The following is an 18,130-nucleotide window of genomic DNA, read 5'->3' as shown; positions in this document are numbered from 1 at the left end:
TACTGTATATTTTGGTTTCTGTCCTGCTTCTCCGGGTGGGTTCTCTCACTTGCAGGGTTCATGTGTATTTCCTTTTGTCACTGTTGGATATTTACACTTGGTCTACATTCCTCTTTCTCTTTTTAGTGGACTGTAGTTGTCTGTCTGTGTGGTCCACTGCCTCTGGCCAGTGGTTGTTTAATGGTTGAAGACACAGTAGCAAGTTTGGGTCAAGTGTTTAGGACACTTTGGATTCAAATGTTTTTCTTTACTGGAAATACAGTAGTCTGACTTTAAGTCAAAGTACAGCTGCAATGAATGATAATGATATGCTGTATTTCTATTATGCATTTGTCTAGTTGCTGCAGAAATGTATTGTGATGTTGAAGCCATTTTTTTGGCCCTTATTCCTGAGCAGCTATTCGGAGTCAGCGAGCAGCAGAACAATCTACAAACGTTGAAATTGAAGGCAGTTTTTCCCTCCACTCAGTTAATTTATGTAAACCAGAATAGGCTGCAAGTAAGTGTATTGTTTCTGATTAACAACCTGTCAAACCTCTGCCATTTGAGACTGCAACATTATTTTAATTTATGATTAATCTAATTGTTTTCAAATAATCCATAAATTGTTTATTCTTTAAAATGTCAAGGAACAAGAAATAGCACAACAGAGTTTCACAGAATCCAAGGAGAAGATGTAGATGTTTTGTCTGACAAACAGTTTACAGCTCAAAGGAAAGACTGGAAAAACAAATAGCAGCTTTTCTCATTTGAGAAGCTGAAAACAATGTTGGTTTTTGTAAATAATCCATTAGTTAACACATTGTCAAAGTTGGTGTTGATTTGTTTGTCTCTCTCTTCGATGAATCATCTAGTTGGTTCATAACTACTGTTCTTAAAGACTGTGTTTGCTCCTTGCATCAGCTTTGTGAGTTTAAATGCCTTCAGTGTGACGGTGTGTGTTCGTAATGATTCATCATGATGTGAAATGGCTGGTGATGGATGCAGTTCCTCTTCTCTGTGGTTACTTCCTCTCCGGTTTCTCCCTCTTTCCCCTTACCACTGCAGAGGAGCATCATTATTACCAGTGTATTCTTTGCCACTCGACAAATGCATCTAATTATTACACCCCCGTTTTGCAGCTCCTCCCCTGTGTAGGAACTTCTTTAACAGCTCCTTATATGTGCCCAATTAGAAAATAGCCAGTGTATTTCTCCTTAGCTGAGTTTGGTTTTGGTGTTTGTGCGTTGTTGTCTGGCCTCACTCTCTATGTTCTATAAACTTCAGGGTTGAGTCAGGATGCTGTTTTGACCTTAACCCAGAATTAGATTGGCAAAGTCAGCTTAGGTGTTTCCACATGTGCTGGCTTATCAAACACAGCGTCAGCTTTGGTATGCTCCCCTGTCTCTTTTTAATACAGTGTTTTGTTTTCTCTGCTGGGAGAGTGGAAGAGATGGTCTTTCTAAGGTTTCACACTTGCAACCTCTGCTTTTGGCTCCATCATACCCGCATGGGTTGTTGGATTTACCAGAGGTATCTGGTTTTTGAGGGATGTTTAAGTAGATATCTCCACATGTAAGACTGGTCCCCTCATTTTGCACTAACTGCTCAGAGACGCACCCCCACCGAAGGACCTTTGGACAACAGTTTAACACCACCGAACATGAAACATGTGCTTCATAGTTATCTCTGAAATTCCATAGAACGAAAATGTCCAACTTCTGGACTGAGCTCTCAGCCAGGAATGGCCTTTTAACACAGCCATGTTTTTCTTCATAATCGTGTATTTATGGTTTGCGATATTAGTTGCCAGTAAAAAATAGTTGGTCTTTATGTTCTTGGACAGCGTACCGTGGGAACTCAGTGTGTGTGTGTGTGTGTGTGTGTGTGTGTGTGTGTGTGTGTGTGTGGTATCTGAGAGGAGCAGGACGAAGATGTCTTGTTCCCAGTTTGCTGAAACAATAAGTCATGTAATCGTCTACAGTCAGACTCTATCATTGATCATCGGCTTTTCTCATTTTTGTGTAAGCTTCCTACTACATCTGCTGTATATGCTGTGCAGCGTTTGTGTGTTTGTGCATAGCTGGCATTTTTTTGAAGATATCAGTCTGCCAAAGAGCTCGAGCCTTTCTTTTTCTTTCTGGCACATGTGCTGAAGTTATCAAAGTGCAGACATTTTTTTTCTGGTCTCTTATTACCTCACCCTCTAGGAAATGAATGTTTGTGTTTGTCTGGTGGGAAGTTGTCAAGTTACATTTGTCAAAGGCTTTGAAATTCTATCCCTGGCTCTTTGATTGGCTGACCTGAGAAATGTATGCCCTTTTTGCTGCTGATGTGAGGACGTATTCTGTCAGTGTGTGACCCGTTTCCCAAATAGTCCTGCCCTACCCTACGCTTCCACTTTTTTGAACAGTGTAACTTAGTATGAGGGAGAGAAGCTAGGTCAAAGCGGCTCACTGTGGGAAGGATCCCAGTACTACATTTTAAGGTTTACCAGCCACGAGTCTAAAAAGATGATAGATGGGGGGAGGGATAGTGTTATTTTAAAATAAATCACAACACCTGCACAGTTAAAGTAAGCATGTGGTCAGACACATCAAAACAGTGCAGGAGGAGCCATTATCGACACAGTGAAGACAGTGTCTTTCTATGACAATATTTTTCATCCTGCACTTGGCATTATCTTGAAACCAAGTCATACATAGGGACTCCCTAAGCAGAGGAATGTCCACCCCTTATTTATGCAGAATCACCTTTGCATGAACAAATGGCAGATTGGCACATGAGACCACAGTGCATGTACACTATAGCTGCCAGATGTTTTTCCATCAGCTCTTTTTAGATTGCCCAGGTTGAAAAACTTGTCATTGTTTTGCGGAGTGACACGCCTCACCTCAGTGAATTCTAAAATAGCTTAGGTTTCCAAGTGCAGCCTTAAAATGGCAAGAATCTGAAACAAAAATGAGGTTCTCTGGTCAGTTATTACAATCAGGAGTGCAATCATTTGTTGAGTGAAAGGTTGCTGAAGATTACTTTGAATTTACCCTTGTGTAACGTTGGCCCACACTGCTACAGTGGGGCTATTTTCACAGCATACAGGAAGGAGATGAACTTGCAACACCTTCTCACTTCCTTCCTTTGCCAGCTGCAATGATGTCTGTCCACATGCTGTTCTCTGATAAGGAGACTATGTTTAATAGAGGACCAGCTGCTTTCTGAGTTCAGAAACAATATTTCACCAGTGGTTCTTTTCTTTAGTTGGAGTTCCTTTTGGTGGTTTGAAGTGGAGCTTTCGCTCTTTTCCCTGCTTCTCCATATATTATTATAACTATCTCAGGCCCATGTCTTCAGAATGGTCTTTATTGCAGTCAGAGAAGAAGTTGCCATCTTGGAGTCATAATGAGGTGAACCAGACCTAGAACGACTGTACTAATCCCTACTCCAGATCTGCCTCTTCTGTTCACTTCCATCATAACATTTACTGAATCGTGTCACTTCCCTACAGATGGAAGTCAAACTGATTAGATTTTGACCCAGTTGTGTCGAAGCAATCAGAATTTATAACCGTTTGAAATTTGGGCATTTGAGCTGTGGAGTTTAACTATTAGCTCAAATCCAATCGTAATGGCACGGCGCTCCTACACATTGGAGTTTGATGTGTTGCTAAAACAGACTATTTGTGCATGGGCTCAGATGCCTCATTGGGAAGATGGCGTCCATTGATGTTTTTATTTTTATTTTTTCCCATATTAAGATCCTCTTATGTTCTGGCAGCCCAGATCAGGTTAAGAAAGAGGACTGTAGCCAAAGCTTTGTCATCCCTCTCACTTCAAATATACACAGCAGGGCAGTGGAACAGAACTGATGTTTCCCTTTGTAGGGGAGATCTCTGTGGCAGTCATGATGTATAAGCAACTTTGCCTGTTATGAAATATTGAAACCTCATTTTTTGCAATCTACTTCCTTATGCCCTTGCATGTCCTTTAAGATTCTGCTTTGCATCATTCCCTATAGATACTAGAGGTGTCAGTTTTTAGGTTTGTATGTCAGTAATGTCACAACTTAAAATTAGACTCGAAGTCCGAAGATGCATGTGAAACTGTTGTACTGGACTACAAGCCAACCCCGAACTCTGGGATGAGTGATACTTAATGGCTAAGTCTGCCATGCAGTGGAACACTGCAGGATAAAGAGACAGAGATGAGTCCAGCTCCAGGTCCCTTTGGCATGAAAGGAATCCTCTGTTGGCACTGGTCGCTGGCTCCTTCCACCCAGTGAGAGACCATCATTTTACTGGTCTGCCCTCAGCAGACATTGCAGCCTTTCATCGTAGAGGAAGTTTGGCTGCTCCTGCAGCCTGGGCTCCTCTCGGTTCTGTGGTGTGATTAAAACAGAGCTCGGTTTACAAATGTACTGGTCTCTAGAAGATTTGAGTGTCATTTGAACATTATCTCTCTGAGTACAAGAGTAACATTATTTCTGAGTTCAGTTTTCAAAAATTATTTTCGTCATTTGGAACCAGCAGAGTACAACGTCTGCTAATAAACTGCTAATAATGCAGTAACCCTCAGTGCAATACCTGTAAATATGAAATACTCTATTTTTATTCCTATTTATCTCATTTCACAATGAGCATTCCCTTGTCTGTCTGCATTGTTTACTGTTCATACTGCTTGTTTTGTTATATTACACAGTCTTATGCTGGTTTACTGTTTACTTGTCCCTTACATGGCACATGTACATACACATTGAGAGCGGATGTACCAGAGTCAAATTCCTCGTGTGTCCAACACACCTGGCCGATAAAGCTGATTCTGATACAGCTTTAAACTAATTGGTATTTATAAAACATTGGTGGTAGGAAAACACTCTTGGTCTCCAGAAGCATAACACCAGATTGAAATATTAAGATATAGCATTTAGCTAAATGATAATGGAATTCTTTTATTTATTAATTTATGATTTATTAACAGACAGTGGACATCCACAAAGAGAAAGTGGCCAGGCGGGAGATCGGGATCCTGACCACCAACAAGAACACGTCGAGGACACATAAGATCATAGCACCAGCCAATATGGAGAGGCCGGTCAGGTACATCAGGAAGCCTATTGACTACAATGTACTGGACGATGTTGGCCATGGTGTTAAGGTAGGCAAACGTTCTTTTTCTTCCTGATTTTTGCATATTTTGTTCACTTCAGATATATTGTCAGACTCATATTTCTCTGCACTCAGTCCAGTTGTTCATCTCTGCTTGTGTTCTTGTTCTACTGCATCTCATTCTTTGTGCTTTTTATGCCAAAGGTATTCCTGTCTCATTCCTCCTCTCTCCCACTTTGATTCATATTCTTGTTTCACTCTCTAGCTCTTGTGCTTCCTCTTTGATCTCCAGAAAGCAACTCCTCTGACCCTACAGGAATATGTTTCAGTGTGAGTTGGTGGGAATGGGTTGAGAGTGGAAATGACCTTTAAAAAAAAAAATGATTACATCATATAGCTTTCAGAAAACGGCTTTATTCTTAGTGTTGTGAAAAAAGTGAGTGGAGGCAAATTTGTGAGGCGCTGCAGCCCAGCGGACCTTCGTAACTTCATTCTCAAGTTTCTCTAAACCGATTTTGAGGAATAATGTTGTTAAAATTAGATTTGTAGTTTATTTTCACATTTGTACAACATGAAAGGCGGGAAATAAGCTTATTTTAAACTCTCCCAAGTTGAACTCTGATGAACCAAGTGTAACATTTTCACTTCCATTAGTGTTCGCTTTAGGGGTCACTGGATTGTCCTGACAGTGTTGGTAACAACATAATTTCCTGATGGCTACAGGCTCTTTTGCAGTCTCCAGCCTCCCCCTTGAACATCCTCTGCTCCATCTATCAGCCAATCAATTGCTGCTGTCAGACAGATTGGATTAGAGGCCTGCCATTAGCATCCTGTAGTGTTACAGGCATTGATAAGGCAGGATAAAAGCCACCGTGTCACTTATTGTGTTGGGAATTGCATTGGATTCTTGTGTCATGGTGGAAGGGATAATATGGGGAGAAGTGTTTGATTTGAGTAGGTTTCTTACCACAGGGGGCAGATTTTCACCAGACTCTTCTAAATCACTTCTAAAGAAAAATAATATGTTGTATCTGTTTTATGTGCTTAAACTGTCTCTTGGTGACCAGCAATCGTGTGCAGTGACTTTGTGGTTGCCACAGAAATAGTTAAACAATGCAGCTACCCATAAAGGCAAATGTTGTTTTACATTTCTGGCTATGTACCGGTTAACAAACTACAGGCTGTATAAACTTGTAAGCTTTAGAGGCAGCTTTAGGAACTATGGAGAGAACTAGACCTTTTCTTTTTACATTTAGTGATTACAGCTAGATTTAGCAGAATCACGGGGGAAGAAGTGAACAGAATCACATCTGCTTCTGCTGATGTTTGACCGAGGGCGGAAAAAATGACACCTGTTAAAGGAGCATAAACTTGCAGAAAAACGATCATTTCAGGTTTTCCTGCAGTCTGTCCTCCACCGCCCGGTATGGTGAACATCTACCTTAGGTCAGTGGACTAATTAGTTTCATCTCCCCTGGGCGTCGGCCCTGCTGTGGAAATGCAAATAATGCGCCTGAGGGTCTTTTACCCCAGTTCATGGGCTTTAGTTCCTGGGAATAAAGAGTAACAGGGACTTTCTGGAGGAAACATGTCTAATGATGTCCATGTGAATCATCCACAGTTTTGGCTCTCTGTGTCAGACTAAATTGGAGATTCTTTAAATGAGGAACCCAGTGTGGGTGCACAATAGTATCAAGTTACTGAAACCATGATGCTTCAAGGCTCCTTTGAGACTGATGCATCTATTTTAAGAACATTATGTGTCACACTGGGCCTAATCCTCTGGATTTTCTTCTTTTTAAATGTTGTTTATGCTGCACGCAGTAGGTGAATATGATGGGGCGTCCACAGCAGTCAGTCACCTCCTCTCATCTGTGCTTGTCACAGCTCAAAGAGTCGGTCAATACTCGGCATCGGTGTTCTATGTTAATTCATATAGTATCCTCTGATGACTGGCTTGTACAGAATATCCATGGCCATGATTTACTTATTGACCAGAATCAATACTTTAATGGGAGTCCTAAGTATGTATGTATGTTCAAGGCAGACAGACGGTGATGTGATGCTTTTTAATATTGATATGAAAGATAAAATGTATTCTTCCAGTCAGCTGATGCTTAATGTAGTTGGTGGGGCTTTTCAGTTCAGAGGTGATGATGTCAGGTGTTATTTTTGAAATTAAACTGCATTTCCTTGACACAGTGTACTGTGTCAGTTGTGTATTTCTGAGATTAGCTGAAAGGGATAGTTCAGGTCTAAGGGGAATTTTGATATTTGTCTTGTTTGAGTCAAATAAGTTGACTTTTTTTTTCCCTCACTCTTTATACAGTCTTGTCAGGCAAGTCACCATTCTCTTAAATTTACAAACCTTAAGATTTCAATCACTGTTGATTGGACAACGGTGACCACTGTGGTTACAGTTGTTTTTTTTTTTTTGTTTTTTTAAATGGGCACAGATCACCTCTGCTGGCCCATGTCATGGATTTTGGTTTCATCCTCGCTTTCTCTCTCATGGTCCTGTGATGCTACAATGCTTTGTGCAAAGGTCACTGGGGATGCTGCATTGTAGATGAGTCACCTGACTCTGAAGTTGTCAAACTGCAGATCAGCCCCACTGCTACACTGCCTTTGTATTCTCGTTGACATCAACCCATACAAGTACCGAGGTTAACCAAGGTTGTTTTTTTTTGTATTTATACCAGGAATCTGATCATCTGTATATATTTTGAATACAAAGCATAAGAGAGCCCAATTATGAGATAGCTTTTTTGTGTACAGTCTGTCACAATTTTAATATAAAGCTAGTTTCACGTACACACAAGAGTTCTGCCATCAGATCCCTGAGGTTTCCCTCCACCTTGGCTATGGCATTAGGTGTGGTAGGTTTAAAGCAGCAGTCAGGAGCTGCAGTGTTTTCCTCTTGTCATTACTGACCTGTCTTGTGAAAAAATATTCCTCATGTAAATACAACAAGGAATCTTTTTTTTTCCTGCTCACATATACTTTTTACTGATTTGTTTAGACGTTGACATTTTTTACATGACCTCTTTCTGTCTTTCTCTTCTGTTTGTTTTTTTCTTCACCCACACTAAGTGGCTAAAAGCCAAGGTAAGTCTGGTTTGTCACATGACCCATTTTGCTTCAGTGTATTGCTGATAGATTCGTCCAGCTCCACTTCACAGCAGTTCTATATACATGTACTTGCCATTGTCACTTCTCATGTTATTCCCCATTAACCTACTTGTAGTCCTTTTAGAGAAGAAGCATTTGTAATACCCTCCTTGTCAGTTTACCAACTGTCAATATGTACATGTTGTGTAGTTGCCCATAATGTTTTGTAGTTTATTTAAAATGCTTATAGGCTTCCCAGACAGATCATATATATTGCTAGTATTGTACAAATATCATGGAATCTTGATTTGCAGTAAAGCAAATCAAGATTCCAGTCAGTTTTGTAGTTGGTTGTTGGTTAAGGCACAGGTGTTTTGCAAGAGGCCTTGTTGAAGCAACCAGGAGATTTCTGACCTGCAATTACCCTGTGACTAAGTTAAGCACAAACTGGGCTGACATTACAAAACCCTCAAATATTACTATTGAAATATACATCTAGGCTGTTGAAGAGTTGTCATCTGGGTGGCCTATAACATTTGACTTTCATCACACAAGTAATGTGTCTGTTAAATATCTTCTGATTTGGTTTTTCTTCTAATCTCAGCAACATGGAAACAATCAATCAATCAGAGGAGGAACACTGTCGAGGACCAACCCGCCGACACAGAAGCCACCGAGCCCCCCCATGTCAGGGCGTGGCACCCTTGGGTAAGATTTACGTTTTAGTCACCAAGACTAATCCTCTAATTAACAAGTGGGGAAAGGGGCTGTGGGGTCAATTAGAGGATGTGCAGTTAAAGTACGTCGTTTTTTTTTTTTTTTTTTTAGATTAGGCTTTTGGCATTTGTGCCTGACATAAAATAACATACTGAATAAACACTTGCCCACTGAGCCACGAAGAGGCCCCAGGACATGTTTTTAGTCATGACGTGTGGTGATAGTGACAGTGACTCATACATGTTAAAAATCACAAAAATGATGTGAGAGCAAAGTGAAGGAAAAATAAAAACTTGGAAACATAGCTAGCCTTTGATCTGTTGGTGTGAAACAGGCATCATGTCCTGTTGATGCCACTCGTCACGTCATGCACAGCAGCAGTGGGTGACACTAATTACATATTAATTCCAAGGACAAACTCTGATGTACTCGGTTGAGCCTCTAGCACACAGCATCCTAATTTACACTGCCCTAGTATACACTACATTTTTGTCCCTGATTTATTGTTGTTTGGTTTTCATTTTCTATCTTTGTGCTGGTGCAGACGCAACGCGTCCTACAAAACCCTAGAGCCGGTGAAGCCGCCAACAGTGCCCAACGACTACATGACCAGCCCTGCCCGACTAGGCAGCCAGCATGGCCAGCAGTACAGCCCTGGACGCACAGCATCACTCAGCCAGAGGCAACGCACACACAGGTAGATAGGAACAGAGGAGAGAAATGCATTAACATATAAAATGTGTTCCACTTTTGGATAGATATCAGTTAGTGTTCCATCTACATCTCTAAATGTATACTCAGTATTTCAGTAATGTAAGAACACAGTCTCTGGCACCCTCCATGTTTTATAACTCGCATCTCTTCATTTAGTTCAGCACTTTCACACCTCTTCTGCGTTAATCCAGTGTTAGTCTGACAAGGCTTGGAGGGCTTCTCACCATGGCCCAAATTACTCTGATATTAATATCTGTAAAAGCCTATGAGGAGGGAAAAAAACAGTCAACTGCAGTATTCAGACACATGAGGATTGTTCCCCAGAAAATTCCATACAGAGAAAACTGGAGACGCTCTCCTCAAATTTGAGTTATGAGTGAGTGAAGCCACTTCATTAACTAAAAAGCCTGTTATGCTGACTGTGACGCTTATAAATATTTATTATTTTTCCTACACTCGCCCAATTTCTCCTTCTTGCTTATGCATGTGTGCAAAGCTGCCCATTAACACAAGTTCCTCAGTGCTTCTTCAGCTTTAATCAATTAAAATGAACTCCAGCTCTTATAATTAGTGCCATCAAATGATTACAGTGTGTGGAGCAACAACAAACCAATCAGAAGGAGGTTTTTTTTTAGTTTATTTTTAGTGATTTGTGGTGTAAAGTCCCTTTAACACACTGATGCTGTCCTCAGAGGCAAGCACTGTGCTTCAGCTAATATTGCTGTGGCATCAGTATTTGATTACACAGGCTCGAAGTCAGCTGTGCTTATTCAGCTCTTCAGTCTCTGCCAACCTCGACTGAGGTCTAAATTCAATATAGGCATCGGTGTGTTCCTACTGTATGATGCCTGTTATTACCCAGTATCTTTGTGTGGGAAAGATTACAGTGTCATATGGGTATCCTTTATTTTAGCAACCATCACCATAGTGTCCAGGTAATGAAATTTGTTCTAATACTTCTAGTATGAGGTTGCCTCAACTATGCAAACTAAACAGGATGCATTTAAGATGGTGTATGGATTTGTGGATGACGCATACATCAGATGCATACATTATTTAAAACTAGCGATCCAGTGTAACTTCATCTTTTCATGGTGAAGCACCCGATTTGCTTCTCCCACTTATTCAAAGTTGTGCCAGCTGTTCTTCCTAATCAACCTTCCTCAGCTGTGTTTGTTTCAGCATAACAGTTTACCAGTTCAGTTTTCCTTTGTCCATTTTAAATTTCAAATAGTTAAAGATGTTCTGGTGGCAAAGGGGTTAAGGCACTGATCGAGGGCCTTGTTGCATTTTGCTCCTCATCTCTCTCCCATAACTTACTGTCATGTCTCTACTGCAGTCTCGTCAACAAAGGGAAAAAATAAACCCTAGAATACTACAAAATAAATTAAATTTAATTAGTCACCAGTGTGTAAAATAATCTGTGCCAGTTGAGAAACGTGAGGCTGCTTCCAAAACAGGCTAGTACAAAGTCCAACATTCAGTCCAAGTGGCTGCGCAGCTGCACCGAGAAGATTTTTACTTATAAATTTAAATTATGGAAATACACAACAGAGAAGCAGAAACACACCGTTTAGATTTATAAGTTTCTTTATGCATTTTTATCTGAGACTTGATCAGTTCTTGTATCTGCAGCAGTTGTTACCTGTTCACTGTTAGTTACATGTCCTCTGCAAATAAATGCAACACTATAGTTAACCTAAATAAAAAGTAAATGTGGTTTTCAGATAGTCACAGTAGGTAGTAGTGAAGAGGCCAACATCTTGCCTTATTTCCTGTGTGGGCAATGTGACTGAGCGTAGTTCCAAATCTCAAAATATTTTTGTGGTTACGTATGAATGATCTTTTATACACTAATTCTTAAAGAAGAGGCCTGAACTGAAAATGTATTTGACTAGATTATAGCAGCCCCCATGTTTACCTTCTGCTTTTTATGAGCTTCTGGTTATTTAAGCACATTCAAAGGATCAATAACAAATTTCAGTCTTGCAAACAAGGTCAAGTCATGTGCACAATGTCTGTGCACGTAGTTTTTACATTTGGTCTTTACTTTATCCTCATTTTCACTGAAAACCCTCTCTTTTTTTATTGCTTTGAGGAATTTTGTCAGCTGTGAGCAAATGAGCTGGAACCTTTTAAGCCTAGCTTTGTGCCACAGACAGTTGATTTATAAACCGCTCCCTGTATTGAGTAGCGGCTTAATCAGGCAGGAAGGTGTAGGAGGAGAGACGGAGCTCGCTGCTTGATACACAGTGAGCATTTTGAGCAAAGAGGGAGCAAATGCTGTGAGAGATGTAAATGGTAAAAAGTTGTGGAGGGATTAGAATGGATGAATCCAAACATGCAGATAGGGGATGAAGTGTAGCGTTCACTCAAAAGAGGTGTGACACAGTATTGTTTAGCCCTTATCCCCACAGACACTGAGCTCCCGCTGCCACTAACATCCTTCAGTGGGGTAACCCCAGCTGTACAGTGCCTTGCGAAAGTATTCGGCCCCCTTGAACTTTGTGACCTTTTGCCACATTTCAGGCTTCAAACATAAAGATATAAAACTGTAATTTTTTGTGAAGAATCAACAACAAGTGGGACACAATCATGAAGTGGAACAAAATTTATTGGATATTTCAAACTTTTTTAACAAATAAAAAACTGAAAAATTGGGCGTGCAAAATTATTCAGCCCCCTTAAGTTAATACTTTGTAGCGCCACCTTTTGCTGCGATTACAGCTGTAAGTCGCTTGGGGTATGTCTCTAACAGTTTTGCACATCAAGAGACTGAAATTTTTGCCCATTCCGCCTTGCAAAACAGCTCGAGCTCAGTGAGATTGGATGGAGAGCGTTTGTGAACAGCAGTTTTCAGTTCTTCCCACAGATTCTCGATTGGATTCAGGTCTGGACTTTGACTTGGCCATTCTAACACCTGGATATGTTTAGTTGTGAACCATTCCATTGTAGATTTTGCTTTATGTTTTGGATCATTGTCTTGTTGGAAGACAAATCGCAGTCCCAGTCTCAGGTCTTTTGCAGACTCCATCAGGTTTCCTTCCAGAATGGTCCTGTATTTGGCTCCATCCATCTTCCCATCAATTTTAACCACCTTCCCTGTCCCTGCTGAAGAAAAGCAGGCCCAAACCACGATGCTGCCACCACCATGTTTGACAGTGGGGATGGTGTGTTCAGGGTGATGAGCTGTGTTGCTTTTACGCCAAACATAACATTTTGCATTGTTGCCAAAAAGTTCGATTTTGGTTTCATCTGACCAGAGCACCTTCTTCCACATGTTTGGTGTGTCTCCCAGGTGGCTTGTGGCAAACTTTAAACGACACTTTTTATGGATATCTTTAAGAAATGGCTTTCTTCTTGCCACTCTTCCATAAAGGCCAGATGTGTGCAGTATACGACTGATTGTTGTCCTATGGACAGAGTCTCCCACCTCAGCTGTAGATCGCTGCAGTTCATCCAGAGTGATCATGGGCCTCTTGGCTGCATCTCTGATCAGTCTTCTCCTTGTATGAACTGAAAGTTTAGAGGGACGGCCAGGTCTTGGTAGATTTGCAGTGGTCTGATACTCCTTCCATTTCAATATTATCGCTTGCACAGTGCTCCTTGGGATGTTTAAAGCTTGGGAAATCTTTTTGTATCCAAATCCGGCTTTAAACTTCTCCACAACAGTATCTCGGACCTGCCTGGTGTGTTCCTTGTTCTTCATGATGCTCTCACACACTCTTGTGTGTTACAGCCTGCTCAGTGTTTTATAACTAAGGTGTCACTTTATTTTTAAGCTCATTTAATAAGACAAGTTGAACCAGAACAGACTCATTTGGAGCAGCATAGAAACACATACAGTACACACATGGATCACTGTGTAGAGCTATGGGCAGCTTCTGCACAACTTCTATAATTAATTAAAGTCCCACTCCAGAAACATTTTCATTTTTATATTTGTATATAAAAATACTTTACTATAAACAATATGCAGTCTAACACAGCTTTTCCTCAAAAAAATTTCAGTGGGCCTCTGTAATAGGAATGAACATTGCCCCTCATTGTGCATTCCAGGATCTATGAATGTTGCCGTCATCCCTTATGTGGATTTGAATAATTTTGCACGCCCAATTTTTCAGTTTTTTATTTGTTAAAAAAGTTTGACATATCCAATAAATTTCGTTCCACTTCATGATTGTGTCCCACTTGTTGTTGATTCTTCACAAAAAATTACAGTTTTATATCTTTATGTTTGAAGCCTGAAATGTGGCAAAAGGTCGCAAAGTTCAAGGGGGCCGAATACTTTCGCAAGGCACTGTATTTGCTTCGAAAGCCCCAGGGCTGACTTGGATCAGAGAGGAGGAGAGGGAGATAATGATAAAGGGGATAAAGAGATGGAGGGGGGCGAGCAGGGGTTCAGTGGGATGGAAGCAATCAGAGGAGACGGGGGTGGGGGTTGGGAGAAGAATGGGAAATCACTTTACAGGTGATGAGCAGATGAGAGGACGAGGTTTCGGGGCAGTTAATAGTGGGGGGGTACAGAGGAGGATCCGTGTAAAACCAGGGATAAAAGGGAAGAAAAATGGAGAGGTGGAGTAACAGCCTGGAGCAGAAACGAGGATCAAGGCCAGCTAGAGAGAGTTTGAGAGCAGGAGGGGGGATTTAGTCAGCCAGGCCAGTGATGTACAAACCCCAGGGTCAAACACTGGGCGCTTACACAGGCTACTGCAGTGCCCAATGTCCTATATCTTCAGAGGTGGGTGCAGTGCCTTACTGTCAAAATTCAGTTATGCCAATGAGTATAACATGGTAGTAACCAAAGAAGCTGACACCATGATATGACCCGCGAGATTATTTTTGGAAAAGTGATTTGTTGTTGAACTCTGAAAATAAATCTTTCACCATACTATAATGAAGCCTTCAAGATGAGGAAGAGACAGGTATTTGTATGTCATCAGTTTATATAGAAACCGGATTGTCTGACAATGTAGTTTACTACTAACAGATAACTTGTTATAAAAGAAATTGTGGGAAGTATGAAAAATGTCCATCACAGAAAACCCAAAGAGACTCATGATAGAAAGCATGAAGCTTTAACAATTAAATATTATTACTTGATAGCACCTTTCACAGATTTATCTTTGTGGGAATCCATCTTTGTTTAATTTTTGTCTTGGGGTGTCACTGCAGCCAAGGCCTAACGAACCACCAGATGGAAACAATCAATATGTGAATAGAACATGTGAAAATACAGAGTCTGAGTTTTGATGAATCCTTTCAAGAACAATGTAAATGTCTTTTTTATTTTTTATTATTTTATCTGCAGTTTTACCTGCTGTGCAGTCTGAGTTGGCGGCCCTGAGTAAACCAATGTCCTCTTTCTCTTCTGTCTCTCTCCTCCCTCAGTGGAAGCAGCGGGGGGAGCAGTAGCAGGGAGAACAGCGGCAGCAGTGGAATTGTCATTCCCATCGCTGTGCCTACACCTTCCATCCCCAACTCTGGACCAGGTGATAACTGCACTTCATACAGTGACAGTGGCTTTGAGTTAATAGGTACCACAGGCTAGTCAGTGCTCCCCTGCTGTTAGTGAAGGCAGGGCCGTACTCGACCAGCTGCAATAAAACCTGCTGCTAACCCACTGAGGATTTTCATTAGCTTTGGTTTTCTAGAGTTGTGTTGCCTTTTCCCATGCTGTGAATGCAATTTCAGAGGTGGTTTTTTTTGCCCTGAAAAGCATGCATGTTTATTAGAAAAGCAATACAAACCCTCAAACTCTTATCAGTTGGTCTGTTTGACCTAAGTAAAATAAACAGTTTAAACATTGACAGATGGTGAGAACACAAGGCTGTGCGGTTTACACAGTGCACATACTTGTGTGAGACTTTTGTTCACACATTACATAGACGATATGTAACACTACTACTATGTACAACTATGTGCATCTCTGTATAACTGCATAGATGAAACAAAGTATAAAATTGTGCGTTTTTAGAGGTTTGGATCAACAAACATTGGGGAAAAAAGTAAAATTTTTTAAATATACAGTACATGTCGGTAATAAGCGTTGACAAGGTGTAAATCTAACATACTATTTGCAAATAATGAGGCAATGCTATACAAACCCTGTGTTTACCAGACAGGGATTATGCAGGCCCATTGTGTTCTAAGCACAGTTGATCCTGTATCCTATTGTGTAAATAGGCCAAGCTGTGTTAGGGCTGTTGCTTTACAGTGGAACAGCAAGGCTCATGTAAAACTATGCACAAGCTTAACGGTGTATGGCATTACACCACACACATGCCTGAGTTAGTACTGTGTTTAACTTCTGCAAATGATTTGAGCTGAGGAAGAAGTGTTTGAAGTTTATGTAGCAGCTGTTTTACCTCAGCACCAGGACGAATCACAATCCTCACTGCAAGGTGGTCACCATGGAAACACCCAGTCCATACCCACAAATGAGTGTGTCCAAATGTATGTGGAGCAGTGCAGTGCCTTGACAGACACGCTCCGGCCCCAGAGGGTTCTTGAGTAAAGTGATGTGATGTTATGTAACAGAAGTGCATGAGGCAGCAAGGACGGACTCTGCACCAGACTTATGTAAATACTCTTTGCAGTCCCACCCATGTTCACTCCCCTAGGAGTCCCTCCACCTCCCCCACCACCTCCACCATTTACTCCTGGCATGGCTGCCTTTGCTCCACCACCACCACCACTGTTACCCATAGGTGAGACTCCTCGGTTGCCACGGCCGCTCCCGTCACCTCTCCTGCCCAGAGTGTGGAAATACACACTTCTGTTAAGACCTTATAGTGATGAAGGGGCACAAACAAGGGGGCTGTGGGTGTTGTTGGGTGTCTGTCTGTACACACTGGAAGCAAAGAGGTTATTCTTGTCAAATCATGGCACTGCTCAGTTCTAACCACGTCAGTTGAGCTGCATTCAGTGTTTTGCATTAATGTACCTAAAATGGATGAGTAGACGAGTTGAGCTGCATTCAGTGTTTTGCATTTATGTACCTAAAATGGATGAGTAGACAACTTGCTAATTAGGTATTGGAAAAACTAATCAATTTCACTCCCAAATTTTCTCTTGATAAAAGCATTGATCATTAAAAGAAATACCATTGTTAAGAAAATGAGGTAGAATGGTAATCTGACTGGCTGCTGACAACTGACAGCTGTGGCCAGCTTTCCTCAGCCAATAAACTTATTGACCTCAGCCAAGATTTCCTGGCTGTCCTGCTCTGTAGCTGCTTGCAGTGTGAACAGACTGTTCATGCGCTTCTGTTTGGATACACAGCAGGTTACGTACTACGTGGTCCTTATACAGAAGGCACTCATTTTGTTTTTGTAATCCTCGGTGTGGTGGTGGGACTCGACTTTCTAACTCTTCGCTGGTTTGTTACTAGCTGTTAAAGAAGTCTCATTTCACCCAGCATGGCTAAAGTTCATTACTGCCCACATAGTCTCTATAATTGTTCATGTACATTTGACATTGAGCTGTTTCTCAGGAAACATCCAACACTAGTGGCAATTTGCACTGAGATAATAGCTGATCATTTTTACAGCCGGAAAAATAATCACTTGTAAGACCCTTCAAGTGACAAACTGCACTGGCAGAACTTCTACGCAAAGATCAAAAATTGATTTACTCTAAGGACGCTGAGACTTCTTTGGCACAGGTACAGTATGTGACTGTTTAATTCTAATAGCATTGGCTTTTGCACAGAAATGTGATTGTGGTTAAAGCAGCATCAGACACAGTAAATTAGTACTTTGTATGCACCAGAGAAGAACCAAGGTTTCCAAGGTTCCTCTTAGCAAGGAAGCATCTGTTAGTCCACAGGCTAAAACTAGTCCACGCATTTGAAACTAGTAATTGTGCACAGCTACACTCATAGCCGATGATATGATTTCTGGGTAATGAAGTTCTGAAACATTCAAACAGCATTTGGTGTGCTCTTGAGCATTCGGTACCACCTGATGCAGCTCTAACTTCCATGTTGTCCATGATTTAAGATCGGCGCTGTGCAGGACTGAAAAGCATCCAGTTGCTCACGTGTGACTACTGTAATCCTCGAACTCTTCAATGAGATCACTTGAAACATGCACGTTTTATCCTCAGACCATCAGTGTACTCTCTTAGCTATAATTGCTTCTGCTGGTGACAATATGCAGTAATTTGCACTTGTGTTCCTCTCATCCTTTACTTCCTCCAGTTCCACCCATTCCTATCTGAGAGCATGGCCTCTCCTGAGAGACACTGTGTGATCTAGATATGTGGACACGAAATACCCCAGCAGACCAGCCTTTAACCCCTTCTCTCCCCCTCGGTTTTTGTTTTTCACATGCTGTATCTATAATCTTTAAATATTTGAGCATATTTAATGTTGTCACAGTATTACTGTCATTTGAAGAGATGATTGTGGTTATTAGTAGAGAGCCAGTGTAATGATGTGTGCTCAGTCGTGACCTCCCCCTGCAGTCACTCAAGTAGATGTTTATAAACCTGCCCATGGAAAGA

General features: G+C 41.2%; 1 protein-coding gene across 7 annotated transcripts in view; it reads left to right on the top strand.

Moving 5' to 3' along the window:
- abi1a (abl-interactor 1a) overlaps positions 1-18,130 on the top strand; it is a 37,983-nt gene that overhangs the window by 14,837 nt on the left and 5,016 nt on the right. For 2 of the 7 annotated variants that reach the window (XM_020602400.1, XM_020602383.1), the window contains exons 3-8: positions 4,953-5,129; positions 8,174-8,188; positions 8,796-8,899; positions 9,453-9,605; positions 15,014-15,114; positions 16,222-16,332. In XM_020602400.1, the coding sequence (XP_020458056.1) occupies positions 4,953-5,129; positions 8,174-8,188; positions 8,796-8,899; positions 9,453-9,605; positions 15,014-15,114; positions 16,222-16,332 (661 nt within the window). The remainder of the gene's footprint in view (positions 1-4,952; positions 5,130-8,173; positions 8,189-8,795; positions 8,900-9,452; positions 9,606-15,013; positions 15,115-16,221; positions 16,333-18,130) is intronic. The other 5 variants (XM_020602425.1, XM_020602410.1, XM_020602435.1 and 2 more) reach the window with 3 other exon arrangements.

Source organism: Monopterus albus, unplaced genomic scaffold (assembly GCF_001952655.1).
Source record: "Monopterus albus unplaced genomic scaffold, M_albus_1.0 scaffold3.1, whole genome shotgun sequence".
Lineage (NCBI taxonomy): Eukaryota > Metazoa > Chordata > Actinopteri > Synbranchiformes > Synbranchidae > Monopterus > Monopterus albus.
This window is presented reverse-complemented; position numbering and strand designations above follow the sequence as displayed.